Below are 24602 nucleotides of genomic sequence, written 5' to 3' on the forward strand. Positions count from 1 at the left end.
AACAACAATGATGAAATATATTATCATAAAACTTGTTATCTCGATGTTGGTGATTGACTCTACAATGATTAACATTGGAGCAGTGCTAACTCATAACAATGGTGGTCATGGTGAGAAGGTTTCACTTGGATGCATAGCATCGTGTGGTTTGTCATGTGCAAGGACGGGAGAGTTGTTGCCTGCATGTATGGCAGCATGCATACTAATTAATTGTACTGATTCTCCTATAGCAGATCCTGATGGTGCCAAACAATGTAGCAGTGCTTGTGCTCAATCTGTTTGTGCTCGATATTCTGGTAATGCTTTATTTCCTTACAAGTAAAATACATATACAAACACACATAAAATTACACTTACAAATTTTCATTTGTTGCAGATATAAATATTATGGGACGGTGTATTGCAAATGAATGTGTCGACAAGTGCCTACATGCCTCATAAGTGTCATCAATGTTAAAATATTTTGAGGGAATTGATATTTCTTTCTTTGAAAAATTTCAAAGACATTTGATTCAGTGATCAACTAAGTTTCATTCAAATAAAATTCGATGATTTTTGTCCTTATATTAGCAATAATATTGATTTCAATTTTTAATATCATAACTCATATGTCATCTGGATTCACTGTTATTCTTTTAATAAGTCCAAAAGTGGTACAATTGATATCATATAAATGAAATTTTTTTTAATAAACTGAACATAATTATATAACATGATTATCTCTTTACATATAAATGAATATATTATTAACTTACTTATATATTGATATTTATTCATTTTTAATTTAATGTATGGTGATAATTCTACCTAAAAGAAATTACGGCCAATAAATTAATTACATTTTTTTTCTTAATCTTGTAACTAATATTATTTTTGTAACAAGACCAATATATATACACTTAGGTATGACAATATTTTTTCTATATTTCACTTTACACTCATACCAGCTTATAACCTGTGCGTTAGCGGTTAATAGTTGTTATTTTATCGTATCTACTTTAAATTTAATTAATTTTATAAGTTGTTTTAGTTAAAAAGTTAATAACTATGTTGCTCGATGTTATTTTAGAAGACTGAGCTCTTTTAGTTAGAAAATATAAAAAAACAATATATTTCAGTTAAAAAGAATAATTGGTTATATAAATAGGCCCATATTTCGGCCCAAATACCTACCTATGGACCCGCCAAACTTTCAATGTTTGGGCTTTAATTATAACCGTGTCATGCACAAGTGATTTACAATATTTGTTATTTTAACATACATTTTTCAAGTTAACCGATTTTATTGTGAATATTAAATTATGATAGAATTATTTATTTTTTATTAGATTTTTTTAAAATTTTTTAACATATTTGAATTGATATATTATTTTAGTTAAGTGTGCTAAATAATTTTTTTATTTAATAACTGAATAAATTCTTAATAGTTAAACTCATCAAATGACTAATTAAAAATTAGGATTAAAATATATGTTTTAATATAAATGTCTAAATATATTATAATTTAAGAAGATTTGTGATTCCAAATATCGTGCAATCAACAATCAACCATCGACGGATCATACCAACTAAATTTTTTATGTTTTCATTTAATAGATAAAAAAAATATTAGAACGTCCTTTTATAAGGAGGCCCATAAAGTCAAATAACGACCGACCCCAAACTCCACCGACCAAACTTTTAATATTTCAATTTCAGTAGTATAACAATATATATCATAGTGTAGATAGACAGTATAGGTTTATAATATTATTTTTGAAGCGGGGTCATTAAATTATCTAAGAATAATGTTAATTTTAGTTGAAAACTCTCATAAATTATTTATTAATAATTGTATATTATAATATTATATCAAAAGGCTATCTTCTTCAACATTGGATGTAGAACTTAGAATGCTCCACATTATAGAAGGTGATGATGACGAAACGACCACAAGCAAGAACCTACAAAGAAACCAGAGTTGCATTCCATTGAACTTCTGTTGGATTATTTCATTCACGAGCTCTCATGCAGAAACAATTTCGAATTCATTCAAGCTGTTATACGTTTATTTCTGAAGGTAACAAAAAGTTCTTCTGGACCATTAAATTTTAAAATCATTAAAACTTGCGGCACAACTCTAAAATCACTAAAAATAGTGGAGCTTTGATATTATGTAATCTCAAGCATTTGATATTTTGATGTGGTTCCCTATTTGTTTTCTATTAATTCTTCTCTTAATAATAATGGTATAATACTTGATTATCTACTGGCAGATTCATGGGGAGTCGATTCGAAGGCAGTCAAATTTAGAGGACAAGGCTAAAAAGCTTCTAGAACTTCAGTCAACAGTATGGCAATCAGTAGATAAGTTATTTCAGAGTGCTAGGTGCATGGTTACATTCCTAAGTAATTCACAATTCTGAACGGTTTTGAGTTAGTTGCACTAGTGTTTGTTACACAGTTTTGTTTCCTTGCCTGTTTGTATCAATTGTTGTATCAATAATATTTAAATTCCATTCTATTGTTAGTCTATCTAGTAGTTTTGATCATCCAAGCTTTTCCCAGAAAGTCAATTTTGTCAGCACTTGTAACCCCTGAAATTATCAAGTGAATGTAAGATTTTTAAGTTTTACAGGGTTTAGTATCTGCCTGTCGGAGCAAAACTGTCCATTGCTACTAATAGAGAGAAAATATGTTGCATGGTGTTTTTACCATAAAGATTCCCGGACTTGTATGTGTATGTGTGTAAACATGTAAAGAGTGTGAATTATAATGGGGTCGTTTGGGCAAATTTAAAAAAGTTGCTAGAGAAGTAGATTAGAAATGGGAAGTAATAAAATGTGTGGAAAATGAGCAGAGGTTTTAAGAGAAAACTAAAATTCTCAACTTCTTAAAAATGTTTATACTTATTTATACAAACGGGTCAAGAAAAGTGGAAACTAGAACCTGCTTCTACTTCTGGTAAACAAACAAATGCAAGATAAAAAAAATATACCATATATATTTTAATAAATAAAATAATCATATAATTTAAAAGTGAGCAAGATATACACGAGCTTATGATTCACAGCCAATTTCTGGGCACGGGGGTTAAGAAATAGGTATAAAATAATAAATAAATAAAAAGAAAGAAAAACGGGTGAAGTAGTGAGATCTATTAATTTTAAGGTATAAAAAGGAGATTGTGGACTAAAAATAGTGTGAAAATGAAGGAAAAGGGATAAAACTCATCAACTATATTTGATAAATATTGAAATGTAAAGAATTTGATGCGACACCAAAAAAAATTGTAAAGAGATAGTTGGAACATGGAGAGGGAGTAAAATAAATTAGTACAACAAGTCAACAATGACTCCAATTCTGAAGAAAAAAATTCTCCTACATTAGAAAATTTAGAGAAAAATACAAATCAACAATTTATATGATAAAATGATATGTTTTACATTATTAATACACTAAATGTCTAAAATAATTACAATTATATACACACACCTTGATTAAAAAGTATGAATACGCAACAAGATAAATATATTTGAGTATGCAACATTTGGACGCTGTTGATTTTAAAGTTATCCTACTGAACATTTCTTTTCCAAAGAACATATATTATATTTGATTGGATGAATGAATCCAGAATAAATGGAATGAAATTTGAATAATTATCCAAAAATTTATATTTAACAAAGGTGAATATATACAAAGATGAACACTACTCGATTAAAATATGAATATTGGTGATAAATTAAACTCTAAACATTTTTATTTTTATGTAAGGAATATAATTTAGAAATTTTACTAAATTTGTTCATCACTAAATTATGTCTTTAAGTGTACTATATATACATATAATTTCACAAGATTTTATTTCTATTCCAAGTGAACTAGTGTTTTCGTGTATTTATAAACTTTTATATATTATTGTGGATAATGTATATTTAACCGCATGAAAAAGTTAGATGGAGCCATATTATTTCTGTGATTTTAGAGATTACATATGTATGACCAACATATTTGTACAAATAATATATGTTATAACTTTCAACTTGCAGAACATATATAATCTCTGATATCTCTAAAATAATCTACTTTTTCATTAAATTTATCTTTTTTCACGCACTTTATGGGGAGTATTTAATTAAAATTTTAAAGGATTCTATTCATTCATGAAATTAAGGGATATTCAACTCAGATTTCAAAAAATCTATCGAAATCTTGAAGTATTCAAATAAGGTTTTAAATTATGCTACAAAATCTAGTGGTATTCAATCGGGATTTTGGAATATACTTAAATCCGATAGTATTCAATTTGAATGATTTAAAATCCATTAAAATATGTTAATTTTCAAATGTTGATGGATTTTTTTGAACTTCATATAATGATGGAGTTTACGGGATTGTTAAGTATATATGTCATGTTTTTTGAAACCTCACCATAATCTATGAGATTTTGGAATATTGTGCTTAAATTTTAAAAACCGCACATCAGCTCGGCGGCATTTGATCTAGAATCCGCAAATTATCCAAATCAAATACAATACATTAAATTCAAAGATTACAAATAATCAATTGAAATTCATAGATTATATATAATCTAATTGTGAACTATATACGTTTCACTATTTTAGTTGGATGAAATATTCATTTTACATACAGATATGTTCTTTCGAATTTAAAACATCCTTATTAAATTGTAAAAATCTCTTCAAATTTAAATATTATCGCATTAAAGTCATATCCGAAATTATAAGAATATATCTCTATATAAGTCATGCATGTTGAGTATAAATAATCCACATCTTACACCCACTCAAATAAAATCATACTATCTTTAATATTTGATAGAAATAGAAAAACAACAATGATGAAATATATTATCATAAAACTTGTTATCTCGATGTTGGTGATTGACTCTACAATGATTAACATTGGAGCAGTGCTAACTCATAACAATGGTGGTCATGGTGAGAAATTTTCACTCGGATGCATAGCATCGTGTGGTTTTTCATGTGCAAGGACCGGAGAGTTGTTGCCTATGTGTATGGCGGCATGCATACTACTTAATTGTAATGATTCTCCTGTATCAGATTCGGATGGTGTAAAACAATGTAGCACAAGTTGTGCTCAATCGGTTTGTGCTCGGTATAACGGCTCTGGTAATGCTTTATATCCTTACAAGTAAAATACATACACAAACACACACAGACACACATAAAATTATGTACACTTACAAATTTTCATTTGTTGCAGATATAAATATTTTGGGACGGTGTATTGCAAATGAATGTGTCGACAAGTGCCTACATGCCTGATATCAATGTTAAAATATTTTGAATGTTAAAATATTTTGAGGAAATTTTTATTTCTTTCTTTGAAAAATTTCAAAGACATAGCTGTATCATTTTGATTCATTGATCAATTATGTTTCGGTCAAATAAATTTCAATGATTTTTCTTATATTAGCAAAAATATTGTTTTCGATTTTATATCATGACTCATATGTCATCTGGATTCCATATTATTATTTTTAATAATAAGGGGAGTTATGTCCATGATGCTAACTCTTCATCGGTAATTGTGTTTATAATATATTCATGATGCCTCTGATGTGATTATATAAAATCCTTCTCACTCAATTGGTACTATTTTCGTGTCCCAGCTAATTTGTTACATTTGGTTTGGGCAAGAGGTTGTATAAAACAGTAGGCAAAAAAAAGGTGGGTGAATTGATGACATCCATTAATTTTAATATATAGAAGGGAGTGAAGTAAAAGTAGTGTGAAAAATGAAAAAAAAATGGTAAAACTCATTAACTATATTTGATAAATATTGAAATGTAAAGAACTGGATGAGACATCCAAAAAAATTTGTAAACAAATGGTTGGAACAAAACGAGTAAAATGAATTAGTACAACAACCCAATTCTGAAGAAAAAAAGTTCTCCTACATTAGAAAATTTAGAGAAAAATATAGATCAACAATATATATGATAAAATGATATATTTTACATTATTAATACACAAATGTCCAAAATATTTACAATTATATATACACACACCTTGATTAAAAAGTATGAATATGCAACAAGATATATATATTTGAGTATGCAACATATGGACGCTGATGATTTTAAAGTTATCCTACTAATCATTTCTTTTCCAAAAAACATATATTATATTTGATTGGATGAATGAATCCAGGATAAAATGAAAAAAAAAAAATTTATTATGAATAATTATCCAAAAAATTTTATTTAACAAAGATGAACACTACTCGATTAAAATATAAATGTTGGTGATAAAATTAAACTCTAAACATTTTTATTATTATATAAGGAATATAAGTTAAAATTTTTACTAAATCTGCTTATCACTAAATTATGTCTTTAAGTGTACTGTATAAATACATATAATTTCCGTATTTAACCACATGAAAAAGTTAGATGAAGGCATATTATATCGGTGATTTTAGAGATTACATATGTATGACGAACATATATGTACACATAATATATTTTATAACATACAGAACATATATAATCTCCGATATCTCTAAAATATTCTACTTTTCCATTGAATTTATCTTTCTTCACACACATCATAGATTATATACAATCAATTGAAATCCATAGATTATATATAATTGTGAACTACATACGTTTCACTATTTTAGTTGGATGAAATATTCATTTACATAGAGATATGTTCTTTTGAATTTAAAACATCCTTATTAAATTATAAAAATATTTTGAAATCTGAATATTATCGCATTAAAGTCATATCCCAAATGATAAGAATATATCTCTCTATAAGTCATGCATATTGAGTATAAATAATTTACATCTTGCACCCACTCGAGTAAAATCATTCTATATATCTTTAATATTCGATAAAAATAGGAAAACAACAATGATGAAATATACTCTCATAAAACTTTTTATCTCGATGATGGTGATTGACTCTACAATGATTAACATTGGAGCAGTACAAACTCATAACAATGGTGGTCATGGTTAGAAGTTTTCACTTGGATGCATATCATCGTGTGGTTTTTCATGTGCAAGGACCAAAGAGTTGTTGCCTATTTGTATGGCAGCATGCATACTACTTAATTGTAATGATTCTCCTGTATCAGATTCGGTTGGTGTAAAACAATTTAGCACAAGTTGTGGTACTCTGGTAATGCTTTATTTCCTTACAAATACAATACACACACAAACACACATAAAATTATGTACACTTACAATATTTCATTTGTTGTAGATATAAATATTTTGGGACGGTGTATTGCAAATGAATGCGTAAACAAGTGCCTACATGCCTGATATCAATGTTAAAATATTTTGAGGAAATTGATATTTCTTTCTTTGAAAAGTTTCAAAGACAAAGCTGTACCATTTTGATTCATTGATCAATTATGTTTCAGTCAAATAAATTTCAATGATTTTTGTCCTCATATTAGCAATAATATTGTTTTCGATTTTTAATATCATGACCCATACGCCATTTGGATTCGCTATTATTTTTTTAATAAGCCCAAAAGAGATACAATTGAGATCTTTTAAAGGAAAAAAAAATATGAATAGAACATAATTATATAACAAGATTATCTCTTTATATATAAATGAATATATTATTCACTTACTGATATATTGATATTTATTCATTTATAGTTTAATGTTATTTTGTAACAAGACCGGTACATACACACTTAGGTAAGGTATGACAGCCTCTCCCACACACACACACACTCTACTTTATACTTGTATTTGTTATTCTACTTATATTGAAAATTCATCCTAATTAAAACAAAAAGATCTTAGAAACATGGTATAGACGTATAGTACAATTATTATATTATGCATATGATGAAATATATCGATACCCTGTTTTTTTCCATAAAAATTTCAAAGGAACGTGTTTGTTAGAGGGACTTTAATTTGGATCGAGTGAGCTGTTTACTCAAGGGAACAGACTGTTCCAGCCAACTATTTTAGCAACTGGGTGATTATTAGATCTTGTAATTGTGGTTTATTTTGTTGATCAATATATATCTTCTTACAAAGTTTATAATAGATCATGACATAGACTATCGAAGATTAGAGCATCTCTAGCAGAGTCCTAACATGTTCCCTAAATATATAATAAAATATGTATCTTTTAAGGGACTACTACATTTTATTGAATGGGTTCCAACAACATTCCCTATTTCTATTTCTATTCCCTATTATTATTATTATTATTATTATTATTATTATTATTATAACATTATAACATTATGTTCAACTTGTAAGTAGGAGAGAGAAATGAGGGAAAGAGTGGGAAAAAGGAGAGAAGTGAATATTTTATTCTTCAAAAATAGTATGAGGAATGGTTCTACAATCCTTAAAATTGAGGAATGAAATGGGCATCCTAACTTTTTAAAGAATGGGTGGCTAGGACTCTGCTGTAGTTGTGTTTTATGTCATATTCCTTATATTACTAGTTTAGGACACCATATAACTAAGCTGCTGGATATACTTTTAAAGGCCAAACTTTGAATAAAAATCTTGTGTTTCTTACAGCTTGATGTTTTCCTTTAGTATTCTACACTGCATATAACTAAGCTGTTGGAGATGCTCTTGGAGGCCAAACTTTGAATAAAAATCTTGTGTTTCTTACAGCTTGATGTTTTCCTTTAGTATTCTCACCAAGTCATTTGTGTCCCACATTTTAGGAAGCCATGTAGCTTCATACTTTAGGGTCATGTTCCATTTAAAACCACTACCCTAAGAACCCTTAGAACCCTTAGCATTATTTCTCGTATTAATTAGGGTCCTGCAGTACAACTTCACGTGCACAAATGTCATATTTATATATTAAATTTTGAAATTATTTTTGAACATATACAACGATGCAAAAAACATGTAAATTGATGGTGACACTAAAATGTTGGGAAGAGAGATGACAAGAGTCACAGGATGAGGGATTAACAATTAACAAAAGCGTTGACGACACTGCTTGTTAGCTATGACTAAACATGGTGAATAGGTGATACAACACCCAGACATATACATGCATTCATGTGTATATGCAACTATGCAGGTGAATGTATCAACAGGAATGAGCATACTAATAGTTGAAAAAAGATTCAATGTAAGGCTTTCGAAGGTTCACATTTCAGTATTCCCATAAATTGCTATATCTTATTATCTTATTGTCTGGCTAAAAATAACTTGGCTTTTAGATGATCGAATGAGAAGCTTTTTCAAGATAGTAATGGTAATTTCTTGGGATTGATTGAGATGATTTCAGAATTTGATTTGGTCATGCAAGATCATGTTAGCCGCATTCAAAATCATATAATACATCATCATTATCTCGGTCATAAAATACAGAATGAGTTGATTTCTCTTTTGGCTAGTAGTGTTAGAACTTCTATTCTGTCTATCATTAAAGAGGCTAAATATTTCTCCATTATTCTTGATTGTACACCTGATGTGAGTCATCAAGAACAAATGACTCTAATTGTACGATGTGTAAGCATGTGAAGTAAAAAGATAAAAATAGAAGAGTTCTTCTTAGAGTTTTTAAAGGTGGATGACACATCTGGATCAGGCTTATTCGATGAATTGTTAAGTGCTTTAAAGTCTTTTGATCTGAATATTGATGATTTGAGAGGTCAAGGTTATGACGATGGTTCTAATATGAAAGGAAAACATCAGGGTGTTCAGAAACGAATTCTTGACATAAATCCAAAAGCCTTATATATGTCATGTGCTTGTCATAGTCTTAATCTTACTCTCTGTGATGCTGCTAATTCTTGTGTTAGAGCTATTTCATTCTTTGGAGTTGTGCAACGTATATATACATTGTTTTCTAGTTCTCCTAAAAGATGGAAGGTTTTACTTGATAATGTTCCAAGCTTGACTGTGAAATCTATTTTGCAATAGTACTCGTTGGGAAAGTCGTATAAAGAGTGTAAAAGCTATTAGATTTCAAGCTCCTCAAATCAGGTTGGCTCTATTAGAATTAAGGGACAACTCCAATGATCCCAAGTCAGTTAGTGAAGCAGAGAGTTTGATTGGTTTACTTGAAAATTTTGAATTCTTACTTGGCATGGTTATTTGGTATGAAATTTTGTTTTCCATTAACATGGTGAGTAAGAAATTCAATCTAAATCTATGTGCATTGGTGCTACCGTGAAACACCTAGAAAGTGTGATGTTATTTTTCAACAAGTATAGAGAAGAAGGGTTTGTTTCTAGCATGAATGTCGCTAAAGATCTTGCAGTTGAAATGGATGTTGAGCCTTGTTTTCCTGTAAAACGTCGTGTTTTAAGAAAAAAGAAATTTGATGAAACAGATCACAATGAAGAATTAAAATCAGCTGAAGAGTCCTTTAGAATTGATTTTTTCTTGCGATTGGTTGATGTTGCAGTTACTTCATTAAATAGTCGCTTTGAGCAATTAAAGATATTTGAAGGCGTTTTTGGATTTCCGTGTGATTCTCCAACCTTAAAGTCTTTAGATCATGATAAACTGAAGAAGCACTGCAGCAATTTGGTATCTACTTTCTCCCATAACAACTTGTCAGATTTTGAATTGGGGGCTCTTGTACAAGAATTAGAAACGTTGCAAGTTTATGTGCCTGATGATTTAATGTCTCCAATTGAGATTCTTGAGTTTGTCAAATCCCTAAACTGTTTTCTGAATGTTGCAATTGCTCATCAAATCTTGTCAATACATGTGAGTATAGCATCAGCGAAGTTTTTCCAGGCTAAAGTTGTTGAAAAATTATTTACGATCATCAATGTAACAAGAAAGATTGAATGATCTTGCAATTTTGTGCATCGAAAAAAATATTCTCGAGAATATTGATGTAGAAATTGTCATCTCAGATTTTGCATCGAGGAACGCTCGTCGGAGTTGTTTTACTTGGTCCGTAAGTATTTAAATTCTTGATAACACTCGGTACTTATTTCTTTTTTATTGAAGTTTGACTAAACTTTCTATTTTATATTATTTCAAGAAAAAAAATAGGGGCCCCTTTTTTTGGTTTCATCCCTGAGCCCCCATATACTATGGAACGATCCTGCATAAAGCTAGAATATAAGCAATTAGAACAACTCGAGACCTTTTCGGAGGTGCCCAAAACAAATCCGATCCTGCAAGGGTATGATAGATTTATAACATTCTACGGTTCCATTGTGACCAGAAATGTTAGTAGATGAATACCTAATAACAAGAGTTCGTTTAGCTCGGCATAACATGAAAAGGTTATAGTTGGCTGGAAAAAAAGAAGATAAAAGGTTATACAAAACAAACAACATATGGTAATAATATAATAAAACAGGGTAACTTTACTCCACACATTTGGCAGCATAATTCAAAGGCGACAGAACACCAGACATGGTCAGTATTTTTAGGATGTCATGTGAACTGCGGCTTACATATGGTCTGGCCTACCACCGTCATCTTCACTTGCTCCATCCCCACCATGCCTGCAACCATATTCAGCAGATGCAGATAAGCTTTAATAAATTATAGAATGAAACTGGCCTCAATTTAACATATTTTTGTATATATATACACACAAACAAGAACCAGCACTTTATAACCATATATCAGAATAGGAATTTTAGAAGTTGGCCTAACGCTTGAAAAGCCACAATTAATATATAACATCCACGTCTATGGTGAACAAGGCCAATGCGTTTGTGAAAGAAGAATTGAGAATTAAAAAGTGAAATTTTATCCCTTGTGCACACCGAAAGACCTTTTCACAAATATAACCCATGAAAAATTTCAAGTATCATCCTAGATATCTTACAACCCGTAACTTCCCTAAAATATGAATTAAGTTAGCTAGTAGAACAAAAGGTTGTGCTATTTTAAGACAAATTCTACCCAGGGCGGTAGTAGTTGTAGTTATCAGAACAACTGCAGTAACTCCTAGACCGGGCTGCAATTGCCCGAGTAATCAATTAACCTTTTTCTCTACATCATCATGCAGCACTTTAAAACGAGTAAGCAACAGCACCAAATCCACCAAGATGATGTCGCCTCCTCATAGATCAAATCATCCACAGCACAAACTGGAATTCCTTATACCCATATAGTCAATTTTCTATTCAACCGCCCTCCAGAACCTGGTGATTTGGCAGGTGAACTTGTGGCAGTTAAGCAGACCCTAACATCCTAAATGACCATATGGGTTTGGTGAATTTGTCAAACTCCTTGCTCTTTGGCTTCAAAATCAATAAAGTATCTGTATTTATTCTATTAGAATTTGCTCTGTAACTGGATTGCTTTAATACATAATAAACACACATGGTTGTGAACTGTTTAGTTTCACAAATAATAACCCGCTTATTCTCGTAATGGGGTGCTTACAGAGATGTAGTATTGCGTGGTTATGAATTTATGATGTGACTTCTTTAAGTTCTACTGGTATTATACCTGCCAAGACATTCTAATGTCAGGTTATTACCATGCCAAACCATTCAATAAGGTATCGTACTATTGAGATAACTCAACTGTCATATTGCCAAAGTTGACATTGTTCACAATGTAATATATAGTCCATTACCCGGACTCCAATTTTGTCCTCATACCCATGTCGACCGGGAAATATAATGAATGTGGGATCTCTCATATTAAAACCAGACACTTCACCTAGCAAAATCTAGTTCAAAATGATGTACAAGGAGTCAGAGGGACAAGTCAATATATAGACACACCCCCTTGCTTAAAAACACGCTGCAGTACAGACTTGTTGGACAAACTTCTGTTAAATCTGACCGTTACCGTCATTTTAGTCAGGGGTAATTGTGGCAAAACGTGTTCCAACGGTCGCCTCCCCGTAGATACATACTTTCTTCCTCTTCCTTAATGTGTATCTACCCTAATTATTTGTTAATTCATTTCTTAATTTTGTTTCTCTTCAAAAACGATGGGTGATGGGTTTGAGTGAAGGACCCATATTTCCAGGCGAACCAGAATAAGAAGTTAAGAAAGAAGAGCTAAATTATGGTTGCAACACACCACAAGAGCAACTCAGAAAAAGAAATAATATAGTTATCATAGCCTCTGTTAGTATTTCCATTCCATATACTCCCTCCGGTCCCAAAAGAGATTATTACATGTGAAGATGCTGATGATGATGATATAGAAAAGAGAGAAGAAGAGCAAGTACAATGTTGTGTGTGTGTGTGTGTATGAAGTTTCTTCTTTCTATTTGCTTGACAGTGTCACTCTTTGTGTTACACACAGTGAAAACACACAGGGGTTGTTGATTTTAGTGGGCATGCAATCATGGGCCGAAAGATCTGTGGATATTGACAGAGGGGGTAACTCACCCTTGCAAATAACCTTCTCTCTGCCGCCTCATCCATCTTTTCTGAGTTTTTTACATACCTTGCAATGTTTAGCAATTGTGCTTTTCAGTGTTGGTGCTTTTAGTTTCCTTGTTTTAGGGGGTTTATATTTAAACGGGTTTAGATGTTAAGCTGAGAATTAATCGATATTAAGGGGGGTTTTTACATTATAATTAAGACCCTCTTTTTTAAGTCAAAATTGTCACCTTTTAACGGTAACGTTAATTTTTAACAACAATGGTTTGCACTGCAGTGCGTTATTTTGTACTGCAATCATAGTTATCTTGTTAGGATCCGTACCGCAATTATCGCAATTATCGAAAGTATGTATATTAAAGTGATTTTGGCCCCAAGTGTAGGGATGGAATTTGCAAATAACTCCCCTTATCCTTGTCATTTAACTGAAACTTGGAAAACTTGACAATTGGAAAGATCATATGAGGATTGAGATACACTTTAGAAGATAAAAATTAAAGAGGCCAAGCTGCCGCCTCTTACTTGTATTAATATGAAGGCGTGTAATGATATTTGGCAAATCCTGAACAATTTCATGTTTGATCTGAGTATTATGCTTAGTGTTTCTTACAATCTCGTATTTAATATACTTGCTAATTACAAAATGATGACGTATTTAGCACCCGTTCCCAAAATGAGTACAGGCTCCCAGTTTGACCAATTTCATATATCGAAGGTAAAGATCAGATCCATGTGGAGTCAAACTTCATACCCGAGTTGAGCAACACAGCGAGTCATTACACAAACCAATTACATAAACTATTCTTTAGTGTAGAAAGTCTTCCAAATACGCCAACATATCTTTCTGTGACACCCTTTTAAGTTCCAACTTAGTGATTGATACACTTCGGTTTCTTAGTTTGATGTCTGTTCATTAAATATTGCAAGAATTAATGTGCTTTTTCAAGACTTGCCTGAGGCTACCCTCTCAAAATTATCAATTTAATTACTTGCGAATCTAACAGAATCTTTATGTCTCACCTTCTGTTACATTATTCTGTGTTTTTCATGCATTGATAATTTAACCATATTTCATCTAAAGTTCTAAACATCATCTTACATAAAGTGATAAAACAGGAACTTTCTGCTACAGTTTACGTTTGTTGTTTAATATTACTTCATTAAGTCGTACATGTTATTCTGACTTCTGAGTGCATCCAAATCATTTTGCATTTGACAAAGCCACTAAATGGGCACGTATCTGATTTTCATTAACTTCTTCCGAGCATTACTAGAGAGTGAAAAGAGGGATGGAAAAAAGATATTCTGAGTTTAAGATACACACCTCCAAGAAGTCGTCAAATTGTGAGCTTTTCTATCCAACCGAAGATTTTCCAATGCAGATGACGCCTGACCAACCTCCTCTGAATGTTCATTGCTATCATATCTCCAGTCATACTCATCCTTTCTGTAGCCAGAGACAGACGATCCACCTCTCCTATCTGGCAGATAAAAACAGATTACTGAAAGTTACAAGTAACAGATCAAGCCAAAGTAACAAATGTAACAAAATCTTAATGCATACCTGATGATTGAGAAACAGGACCCGGCCTTCAAAACAAATGCCCATATGTTAATCACTAAATTAAAAAGGTAAAGTAAACAAAAGTGAAATAATGTATACAAGAGGACAAGCACCTTCCCAAGGGAGGTAAGCCCCCTGCAACAGTTGATGATGAAGGTCTTCGAGCATTTCGGGATTCTATGTTGGAATATGATTCAGGATCCGGAGCAGTTGATCTCCTACCAGTATTCATGGCTTGTGATAAGTTCTACGGAAATATACCCACACCATCATCAGCAGGCCAATTCAAGTGAATTAGATGTAATATCAGATTGATACATTAAAATAAAATTGAATCATTGTCATGAATATTCAGATACACAGATGAAAATAAATTCATCAAAATTAGTCAGAAACATTATGAAGCTATGAATAAAATTATGAAATCCGAACACTATGCATTACTGTGCTCTCGAGTCAGAAAAGAGGAAAAAGAGAAGAGAAAGGACACAATGAGAAGTTTTTTTGTTCTTTCATAGCCATGCTCCTGAGTTTTTTTAGGAGAGAAGGGGAGAGGAAGAGGAGAGATCTACTACAGACTATCTTCCATATTTGAGATGAGTAATAGAGACTCTCCGGCAATTAAATTAATTTCAAATTTGCCATCTAACTCGAAGAAACAAACATGATCCTTTTTGAATGTAAATGTCAGTACGTTTTTGTAATTCTGTGTTTCTTATATATTTCAAGTCCTATTTATTAATAAAGTTATTTTGATTTGCAATGATATTCAACTATTCAAGTAAGATTTGCTTCCACTTAATAGTCACACAATAAGTGTATAACTCTAAAAAGCAACATTTCATATGTTACGCTATACAGGCCCTAGACTATATAGTGCTCCACTCTATCATATACCAAATGCCTAATGGGCATCCTTCATTTGCGTTCAACGTGTATTGCACTTCATTATTACTAAACAACAATTTTCCCATAAATTGCTTAATAAAGGACATTCCACAATGTGGATGATTCGTATGGCATGATTTTTTGCAGTTCTGTAATATTATGTTCAAGTAGTACAACCTACTCAAGCGAGAAGCATTATTAGTCTACTGATCAAGAGGTACAAGTATGTGTAACTATTAATTAATGCCCGGTGCTAGAATGTCAGACAACATCAATTATCAGAGTTAGTACAACTAAATCATGAACTACTCTATATTCACACATTATCACATAGCAAATACATTGATTAATATAAGTAAGGTGTCAAGATAACTTAACTATGACATGTGATGGAATCACATGGATAAGGAATAAGGACTACTACATGTCAATGAACGAATCATATCACGGAAAAGATACAATAAAGTTGAGATCTGAAGTAGCAGAATATACAAACCTCATACTTCAAGAATCCTTCAAGGACATCAAGAAGCAAAGGACCACTATCCCCATTGCTGTTAAGATCATATCCATTCTTGTTACTGAAGTCTTTTAACTCAGATTTCCATGCATCCTTTTGCTACAAAGATATCCAACAAAATATAAAAACTTAGTTTATATTTGAAACTTAAAAAAAAAAAAAAAAAAAAAAAAAAAAAGAAGCAACGCATTCTAATATATTTAGTTCCCCAAATAATTTCCGATTCTAAGTTGGTCCAGCATTCAACTACAGTCTGCATATAATTATTTTGTTTTACTTCATGTTTTCTTCGATTAATGAGTAGAGTATACTCTAGTTACTCTGTTCCCTATTTTCTTCTCAAACAAATCATTCTTTTAAATGTAATACCAAACTAATTTACACCAAACGCCCATCCAGACTATCAATATCAAACCAGGAAAGTGTAAGAAATGTCAATTTAAAATCACTTTGAATATTTCGATATTCTAATACCTCTTTCTTGAGTAAATTCTGTTTCAAAATGACAGTGGGATGAATCCAACAAAATTACAAATAGAAGTCCTACAAAATTACACACGCAAAAAAACATTTATATGCATGTTGTGTCTGTGTGTTTGTACGCATGATGTAAACCTCCTATGAGTTGAAACTCTTACTGAAGCATTATAATATATGCCTATATATAAGATGCGACCACACACACACACATGTACATATGATGAACAATTTCTTGCATTGTGCATCCAGCTTGTTATAATCCTTCTAGAAAGATAGACACATAGAGTATAAATTATTTTCCACACATATACATACATTATACATATGTTTTAAGAGAAAATCAAAAATCATTAAAATGGATTGATGAACTAACACCACATTGGTATAGAGTAGTGGATGATTACCATATTGCACTCAGGCAAATATACTTTTAAGGTGTGGTTGAGTTGTGCCCAGTCCAGATATTCACAGAGTAGTGCAGTTAGAAGTCTCCCTGCAGATAGCATGTTAAGACGAAAAAAAAATAAGCAGCACATATAAATTCAGCAGGTCAAGCATAAGCTAGATACACAACAATCTGATATCGGAAAAAAAACTTATGAATATTTGAGTTGTTAACTTTTAAATAACTGCCCAGCAGGACAAGGTCTTAGACAGGACCCAAAGTTCTTCTACACAAAGTATTGTAGAAGGGGAATCAGTCAGTATGCAGGGAGGGAGCAATAATATTTACTGCATAGAAAATAAATAAAAATAATAATATTACCCATTTTTGCGATGTGTGTAAAGGGAGAGAACAAAAAAAGTAACTGTAAAGTATCAAGTGAAAAGATAAAAAATATGATACTCCATGTTGGTAAGACATGAGTAGGAAGAGAAGAAAAACATTTACTGCAATCAGTGGCATGACAAAGTTCCATTATCAGTTTGTCAGATATGCGGGTATGGTTCGAGTGAATAAGATGATGAAGCCTCGAGTTTACATGGAGAATAGGAAAAACTAAGAGAAATTTTCATTCAAAATGATTCCAACGTACTAGTTGATTATTCTTAGATCAATGATGAATATCTTTAGAATCTATTTCCTACTGTTGCCCATATGCCAAATATTTTGGATCAATAGAGTAGAAAACTTAATACTAAATGTTATTACAAATATTTTCACTCATTTATTAGAGTTTATATTAGTAGCGACTAGCGAGATATCAGATATTGAAGTGAATAGGAAGACTTGTATAATTTTAATGAGGGCAGATTCCACAAATTGGGGCACATATTCATTTTGACTCTTTATTGCTAATGAGAATGAATTGTATACAAGCAAGAGCATGTCCATGAAGTATAGGCAATGGACTTCTGTGCGGTAAGGGTTTATATTTTAATTTTATTTTTCATTTAATTCAGGTATGTATATAGGATATGGCAAAAAGAGTGAGGCAACTTGATTAACATGATTGAAATTCTTAACGACCATGGCTTACATAGTCATATGTGAAAATACATAAACCAGTTCCACTCTGATATTATAAAAGCCGAGGAACTCAACCGAAAGTGCTCATGAAAATTTCCCAAATCGATATATTAAACATTCGATTGGTTAGAAGAACAACACCAGACAATAGGCATCCATACAATCGCTGTTAAAATACAAATTAAGATAGTAACCTGAAGGAGACGCATGAAGTTCCTTTGCACGATCATTGCAGCTACCTAACAGAGCAGGAGGTAAACCCTCTTCCTTTTCAACTACCCTGTCTTCTTCTTCGATAGCTTCAAATACACTAGCCCTCAGCTCAGCCTTTAATACATCAATGTGTAAACCATGTAAACAGAGTTAAACAGGTATGCTAAAATATGCAGAACCTTGTATGTATACTTTTTGAATATTGCTTATAGATTTACAGAATATATATGATTACTCAGCATAAAAAACCAAACTGATTGCACAATGGACAATTTACATATAACTATGTGACTATATTGTTCTATTGGTAATTTCTCGATATCAAACACAGACTGTATTTCCAAAATAATATATACTAACTAAACATCCTCAACATGTCCCACCTAAAGAAGGCAAGGAGGGTATGAATAAAAAACGCACTGACACTCCCCTGATTCAAGGAGTAGAGAAGCTTTTTCTGATAAGATCCCTAACAAAAGAAAAAAAATCTTCAAAAATATTTCCAAAATATGTACTAATATATTTTCGAATTTTTGAGGATACATATAAATAATTATTACGAAGCTGCTAGTTCAAAGGAAGTAGTAATTATGAACAATTTCTGAATTCATTCAATATATGTAATAATCAAAAACAAACGAACAAACTTTGAAACAAACCCTAAAACCTACCCTAATTATAGCAACGAATTAAACCACAAAAACAATCCATTCCACTTTACCTGTACCAAACATACAAGAAAATGAAGGTAAGCAATGAATTAAACCAGATAAACAATACATTCCACCAATTACTCATACCAAACATAAAAGAAAATAAAGGTATATTCACGCATACACAACATATGGAGAAAAAGGTAAAGATCTTTCCATTTATAGATATAAGAACTTGATCGGTAGTATGAACAACAATATGATGAATGAGGACTGACTCGCATCCTGAAGAAAACGCCTTTCCTATCTAGGTAAAGATAGACACAAGAGCTTCCATCTCCTTCATTTCTCTGGCATAATCACCCATCCCGACCAGCATCTGATCACAAGCTCTCAAACCGGTTTACTTGTTCACTTCAATCCAAAAGGCCAATACGTTTAGATATATGATGCTCGATAACAAATGATTAGGCCCAAAGGAAGATGGATCAAACAATATTCCAGGCTCTGGAAGCCCAACACTTGTGAAGATTCCTGACTTCATTTATATAGATGATTGTAATATTTGGAATGGGTCTTCTTTAAGATTTAATTTTAACTTTAAAATATTTTTTAGCTTTGTTACATGTATTCATCACTTATTGTAATAAAAGCATATTAATAATTTGAAAACCCTAGCCACATTAAGTGCCAAGATTCCTAGATTCCTGGTCATTTTAGTTATCTATATTCCTTCTACCAATTTTTCTAGCCTTGCACTTAAAAAATGTAAAGAAGTCAACAAATTGACATTTGGAACCAGAAGTACTGTATATTTATACACTAGATCATCTTTTAAGAGATTGTTTTGCTGTCAATTGACTTTCAAATTTCAAAACTGTGAGAACATAACTTTTATCTAGAAGGCGAGTAAAATGTACAATGAATCTCATACATTATGGTCATTTGCAATTAATAGTCTATTTTAATATTTCACCATATTCGCTTGTTTTAAAGAGGTCAAAGTGGAGCTCTCAATACATTTACTCCTATTCTGTACTTTGCTACTACTCTGTTAATCACATACCACAACCACCATTATCAAAGAAAAGAAAACACACCCAACCAAATACTATACACTAATCGTTATCAATTACTTCCGTTGTTCCTTATTTTTTATCCTTTAATTTTTTGCATATTTTTTACTTTGAATAGAAAACATAGCTCGAAACATAATAAGATGGAATGGAAGTATACGTTTGTATAAGTAGTGAATTCTGGTAATGGCAATCATATAGGTTTATCAGTTTAAAAGTTAGTTGAACTTGACCTCTCTATATAAGAGTTCTGTGACCTGTGGTTTCAGCATCTGTATCAAATCTTAGTGCACAACCTCAAGGACCCTATAATGATAAAAGGGTTCACAATATCACACATATCCTCCATTGAACAATGAGACCCTCTAAATTAAAAGGTCTTCCTCTGGTCCTCGTCTCTCCTTCCGTAAGTGCACAAACTCAAAGACCCTACAATGATAAAAGGGTTCAAATTATCACAAATTCTCCTTCATTTTACAATTTTCACTGCCCAATAACCAATTTGGTCCCGAGGTAAGGAATAACCAGTGACACCAAAAGATGCAGTCAATACAACTAGAACCACACCTGTAACCCAAGTTAACTCGCGAGGCTTTTGAAATCCACCAGTGAGATAAACCCGAAATACATGCAAGATCATCATTAGAACCATCATACTTGCCGACCATCGATGAACTGATCGATTAACCAACCAAAATTAGCTTCAGTCATTATGTATTGAACCGAAGCAAAAGCGTTCGTAACTGTCGGACGATAGTAAAAAGTCAGACCCTTTAATTTAAGTGGTCATCCTCTATCCTAATCTCTACTTTCCAAACTCTGCATTTCATCGATGCACGTTTTGCGGGAAGTCCTATGGAGCCCTTATCCAGCTCCCTCATTTGAGAACGCGGATCAGAAAACAAGATATGGAATGGAAAACTAATCAAAAAATAAGAAGAAGACAGAAAAAAGATGATGCCTTGATTCAGTTGCAAAGTATTATTGTATATACATATTTCCAAATTCAAGTGATAGTGGATGATGGTAAAGAAAGGATATTTATTCAAGGTTGACTACATTTCGTTGTTTACTTGTTTTCCTATATATAACATATAAACAAAACTGGGACTAAAATAAATATAATGTTTTTAATCATAAGAGCATTATAAATTTTAGGATTTTATATATGTATATGATGTATATATTTTTCCTGTGTAGAAAAAAAAGGCAAACCATATTCTAAATTCTGAAATGGTACATAAACTTGGAATAAAATATCCACTCCAATCGCAATACAGAAATAACATTAATTACAATCCATTTATATAAAGCTGATCACAATCCCATTCAAAATCTACCATATGGAGATAGGAAGTACTTGTTCAACGGAATATGTCAAGAATGGCAGATGATTTGAATATTTGACAAGGGAAGGAATGTTTTAGAGAACAGGAGTTTGTGCAGCTGAAAACATTAGGTCAAATTTTAAGAATTTATAAAGGATAAAAACATATTTTAGTTTTTACTTTTTACCAAATGTATCTTATATGAAGTATGTCTTTTCAGATAGGGGTTTAAGCAAATTGGGTCATCGGAACATTTCCTAATCGAATATTCCTCAACTGAGTATAGCTTTGGACCCGATTCTTTAAGATGGTACTATCATTTGAGAGGTTTGAATGAAACATTAACTGTAAGGAAAATTACATGATAAAGTGAAACAAACATAGAAATCCTAAATTTACGAATAGCTATGATGGAAATTAATGTAGGACTACCAAGGACAAACAAAGTAACAACATGAAAAATATTGGACTGGTAAAAAAAATTTATCTTCAACCCCTGATAGATTTTCAACCAAAAAAAAGTTCCCGGTCTATGAAGGTGTAAGAAACTAAGAATCAATGCATATCCATCAAGCGTGAACACATAATCATCCCACATATAGTGTTAATATTTAAAAAACTAGTTGACTAGGCCCGAAAATCAGTGGGTAAAAAATATAATCTAGACTAAAATTTTCATAAATAGCAAGACACCACATAAACTAGTTAATAGTCAATAATAAATAATAATTTTATTTTCATTTACTGTAAGGAGGATTGAGATTTAAGCGTTGGCAGAATTGAAGTATCAAGTGAGAAACTATAGAAAGAAAAAATTAAAAATGTAAAAAGGATGAATGCATTTAAAAAGAAAAAAAAAAAAAAAGAGTTACGCCCATATGTGCATAGAAGCACTAAGACCCAATGAAGCATAAGCACAAATCACGGATTCAACCAAGAAAAAAATACATATATATTAATAATATATAGGGGCAGAATGTTGTTAATTTATAAATAAGTATAGATTTAATTAATAAATCAACCAAATTCATTATCACGTAGATTTGAAGTAAAACAATTTATCATGCGCATTGCGCACTCGAGGTGCACAAAAGCGAGCGCATCAATCAAGGCGCATAAAGCGCTGTGTTTTGGGTGCTAATCGCATCTCGTATATGCGCTCTTTTAATGACACCAGTTACACCCCTACACAAGTTGGTGATGCCCTTACCGAGAAAGAAATACAAAAGAGAAAGCGGCACTTATAGGAATCATCATTATGTACTAATGCACTTGCTATTCATATAGATAAACCTTAAAAAAACTTAAGCAGAACATATCGTATAACATAATTAGACAAATACGTTGAGCTGAAAACCCTACAACACCTTTGCACCCTCTAGAAACGTGCTTCCGCTACACAGTCGCAAATAAGGTAGGCCTGCTCCACCACTTGGGTAGAGCTTAGGAGCACACCCCTCCATCACTAACCTAGGCCACAGACCTTAGTAATCATCCATCAACCCCATCCAGGTAAGTATCAATCTTCTGCTACATTGCGGTAGCAACAGTACAGGAGGTTATCCAGTCATCACTAAAGTAAGTTTTCACAAATTAAAAATTCTTCCACTTCATCAAACCCTATATATCTTCCTCGAATTCTTAAAATTGTCCCCCTCGCCCTCTACATTTCATATAAAACTCCAAACCAAACCGTTTCCACAGACATTACTACAAATTTCAGCAAAATTGCACAAAAATTAATCCATAATTAAAGCATTCACCTATGCTCTCAGAAACTACTAAATTAAACGTGTGTACATCAAAATTCAAAAAACGAACCCTAGAAACCATCCGAATTCCAGCAAACAAATTACGAAAACACTCAGATCCGCAATCACGCAGATTAAGCATACAGCAAAACGAAGGCGCAATTAGAAATGTAGAAACGAAAAACCTGAAGATCTGTGCGGATATAGATACACAAAATGTAAGTATAGAATGAGGACTGACTCTAATTTTGGCGAGAACGCCTTTTTTCTCGAGGGTGCGGGTGACGAGAGTCTTCAAATCCATCATTTCTCGAGTGTAATCGTCCATTTTGTTCCTCCACTTCGATCCTGCCTCGACGATGAGTGTTTTTGTTCGCGTTTTTAGGCTTTGATCAAAACCTATTTATTTTGTATATGTCATAGCTATTTAAATTTGAATCTTGAATTTATTTAATAAATTTTGGGTATAAATTAGATAGATATTGAAATTATATATATCGGATGTTTGTTAATGGATTATTGTGTTGTTTTTTAAAGGGAAAAATTGTCTAAAACATTGATAGAAAAAATTTCGACCAGCATGACTCAAATTATAAGTAACTTATCAAAATTTGAATTGTTTGATGGATGTTAAAAACTAAAAATCTTGCAAGAGGTGGTACATGTGCAAATTTTCGGAGTTGGTTTGGCACCTCGACGTCGACTCATCACACATCTGGGTAGGCAGAAAAAACCGATCCGAATGGATACCCGACCGTTTCGACCCGAATGGATCTTACCGAACCCGATATTTTGGATTTGGATTTGGATTTGATTTTTAGACCCGAACGAGTTTGGATTTGGATTTGGATACTAGGTATTCCGTATCGAAACCCGACCCGAAATCCGAATCTGATCCAAACCCGAAACCCGAAAAAAAATCCAAATATATATATGTGTGTGTGTATACTAATATACTTTTTTTCAACTTTAAATCTACTAAATTTTGTTTATAGAGTGTGAATGTGTATATTCTTGGGTTATAGTGACTTTTTATGTTTAACTAATGAGTTACTTTAAAATTTCATACTCCATATAGTGAAGATTTGTGTTTAGAAATTATTAAATACAGTTCAAAATTTTATTATTGTGTAATACTTTATTATTAAAGTAGTTTAGTTTTAAATATAATGAAATTTAAGGGCTAAAAAATCAAAAATAATATTTTTACAATACTATATAAATTTCGGGATTCATGTTTTGGATAAACCCGAACAAACCCGAACCCGATCTGAAACCCGTGGATTTGGATTTGGATTTGATATGTGAAACCCGATTGGATTTGGATTTGGATTTGAATTTTAAAAA

At 31.8% G+C, this 24602-nt stretch overlaps 1 protein-coding gene and 1 long non-coding RNA gene across 3 annotated transcripts; one reads left to right on the forward strand and one right to left on the reverse strand.

Moving 5' to 3' along the window:
• The first annotated feature begins 1932 nt into the window (after nt 1-1932).
• LOC135152397 (uncharacterized) lies at nt 1933-2503 on the forward strand. The gene is made up of 2 exons (XR_010291495.1): nt 1933-2059; nt 2256-2503. It is a non-coding gene; the product is annotated as an uncharacterized LOC135152397 (long non-coding RNA).
• An 8601-nt stretch (nt 2504-11104) lies between these two features.
• On the reverse strand, nt 11105-23666 carry LOC108215774 (protein TONNEAU 1a). Of its 2 annotated transcripts, XM_064092304.1 has the most exons (9): nt 23497-23661; nt 18429-18561; nt 17168-17256; nt 16260-16382; nt 14989-15122; nt 14876-14901; nt 14636-14792; nt 12353-12418; nt 11105-11460 (listed from the first exon to the last, which is right to left on the reverse strand). In XM_064092304.1, the coding sequence occupies exons 1-8, from the start codon at nt 23581-23583 to the stop codon at nt 12397-12399; spliced, it is 771 nt and encodes a 256-aa protein (XP_063948374.1). In that variant the 5' UTR covers nt 23584-23661; the 3' UTR covers nt 11105-11460; nt 12353-12396. The 2 variants fall into 2 exon arrangements, with proteins under 2 accessions (XP_063948374.1, XP_017243831.1); XM_017388342.2 differs by lacking the exon at nt 12353-12418 and having other exon boundaries at nt 23497-23666.
• Nucleotides 23667-24602: the final 936 nt, after the last annotated feature.

Source organism: Daucus carota, chromosome 4, assembly GCF_001625215.2.
Source record: "Daucus carota subsp. sativus chromosome 4, DH1 v3.0, whole genome shotgun sequence".
NCBI classification, from domain to species: Eukaryota; Viridiplantae; Streptophyta; class Magnoliopsida; order Apiales; family Apiaceae; genus Daucus; species Daucus carota.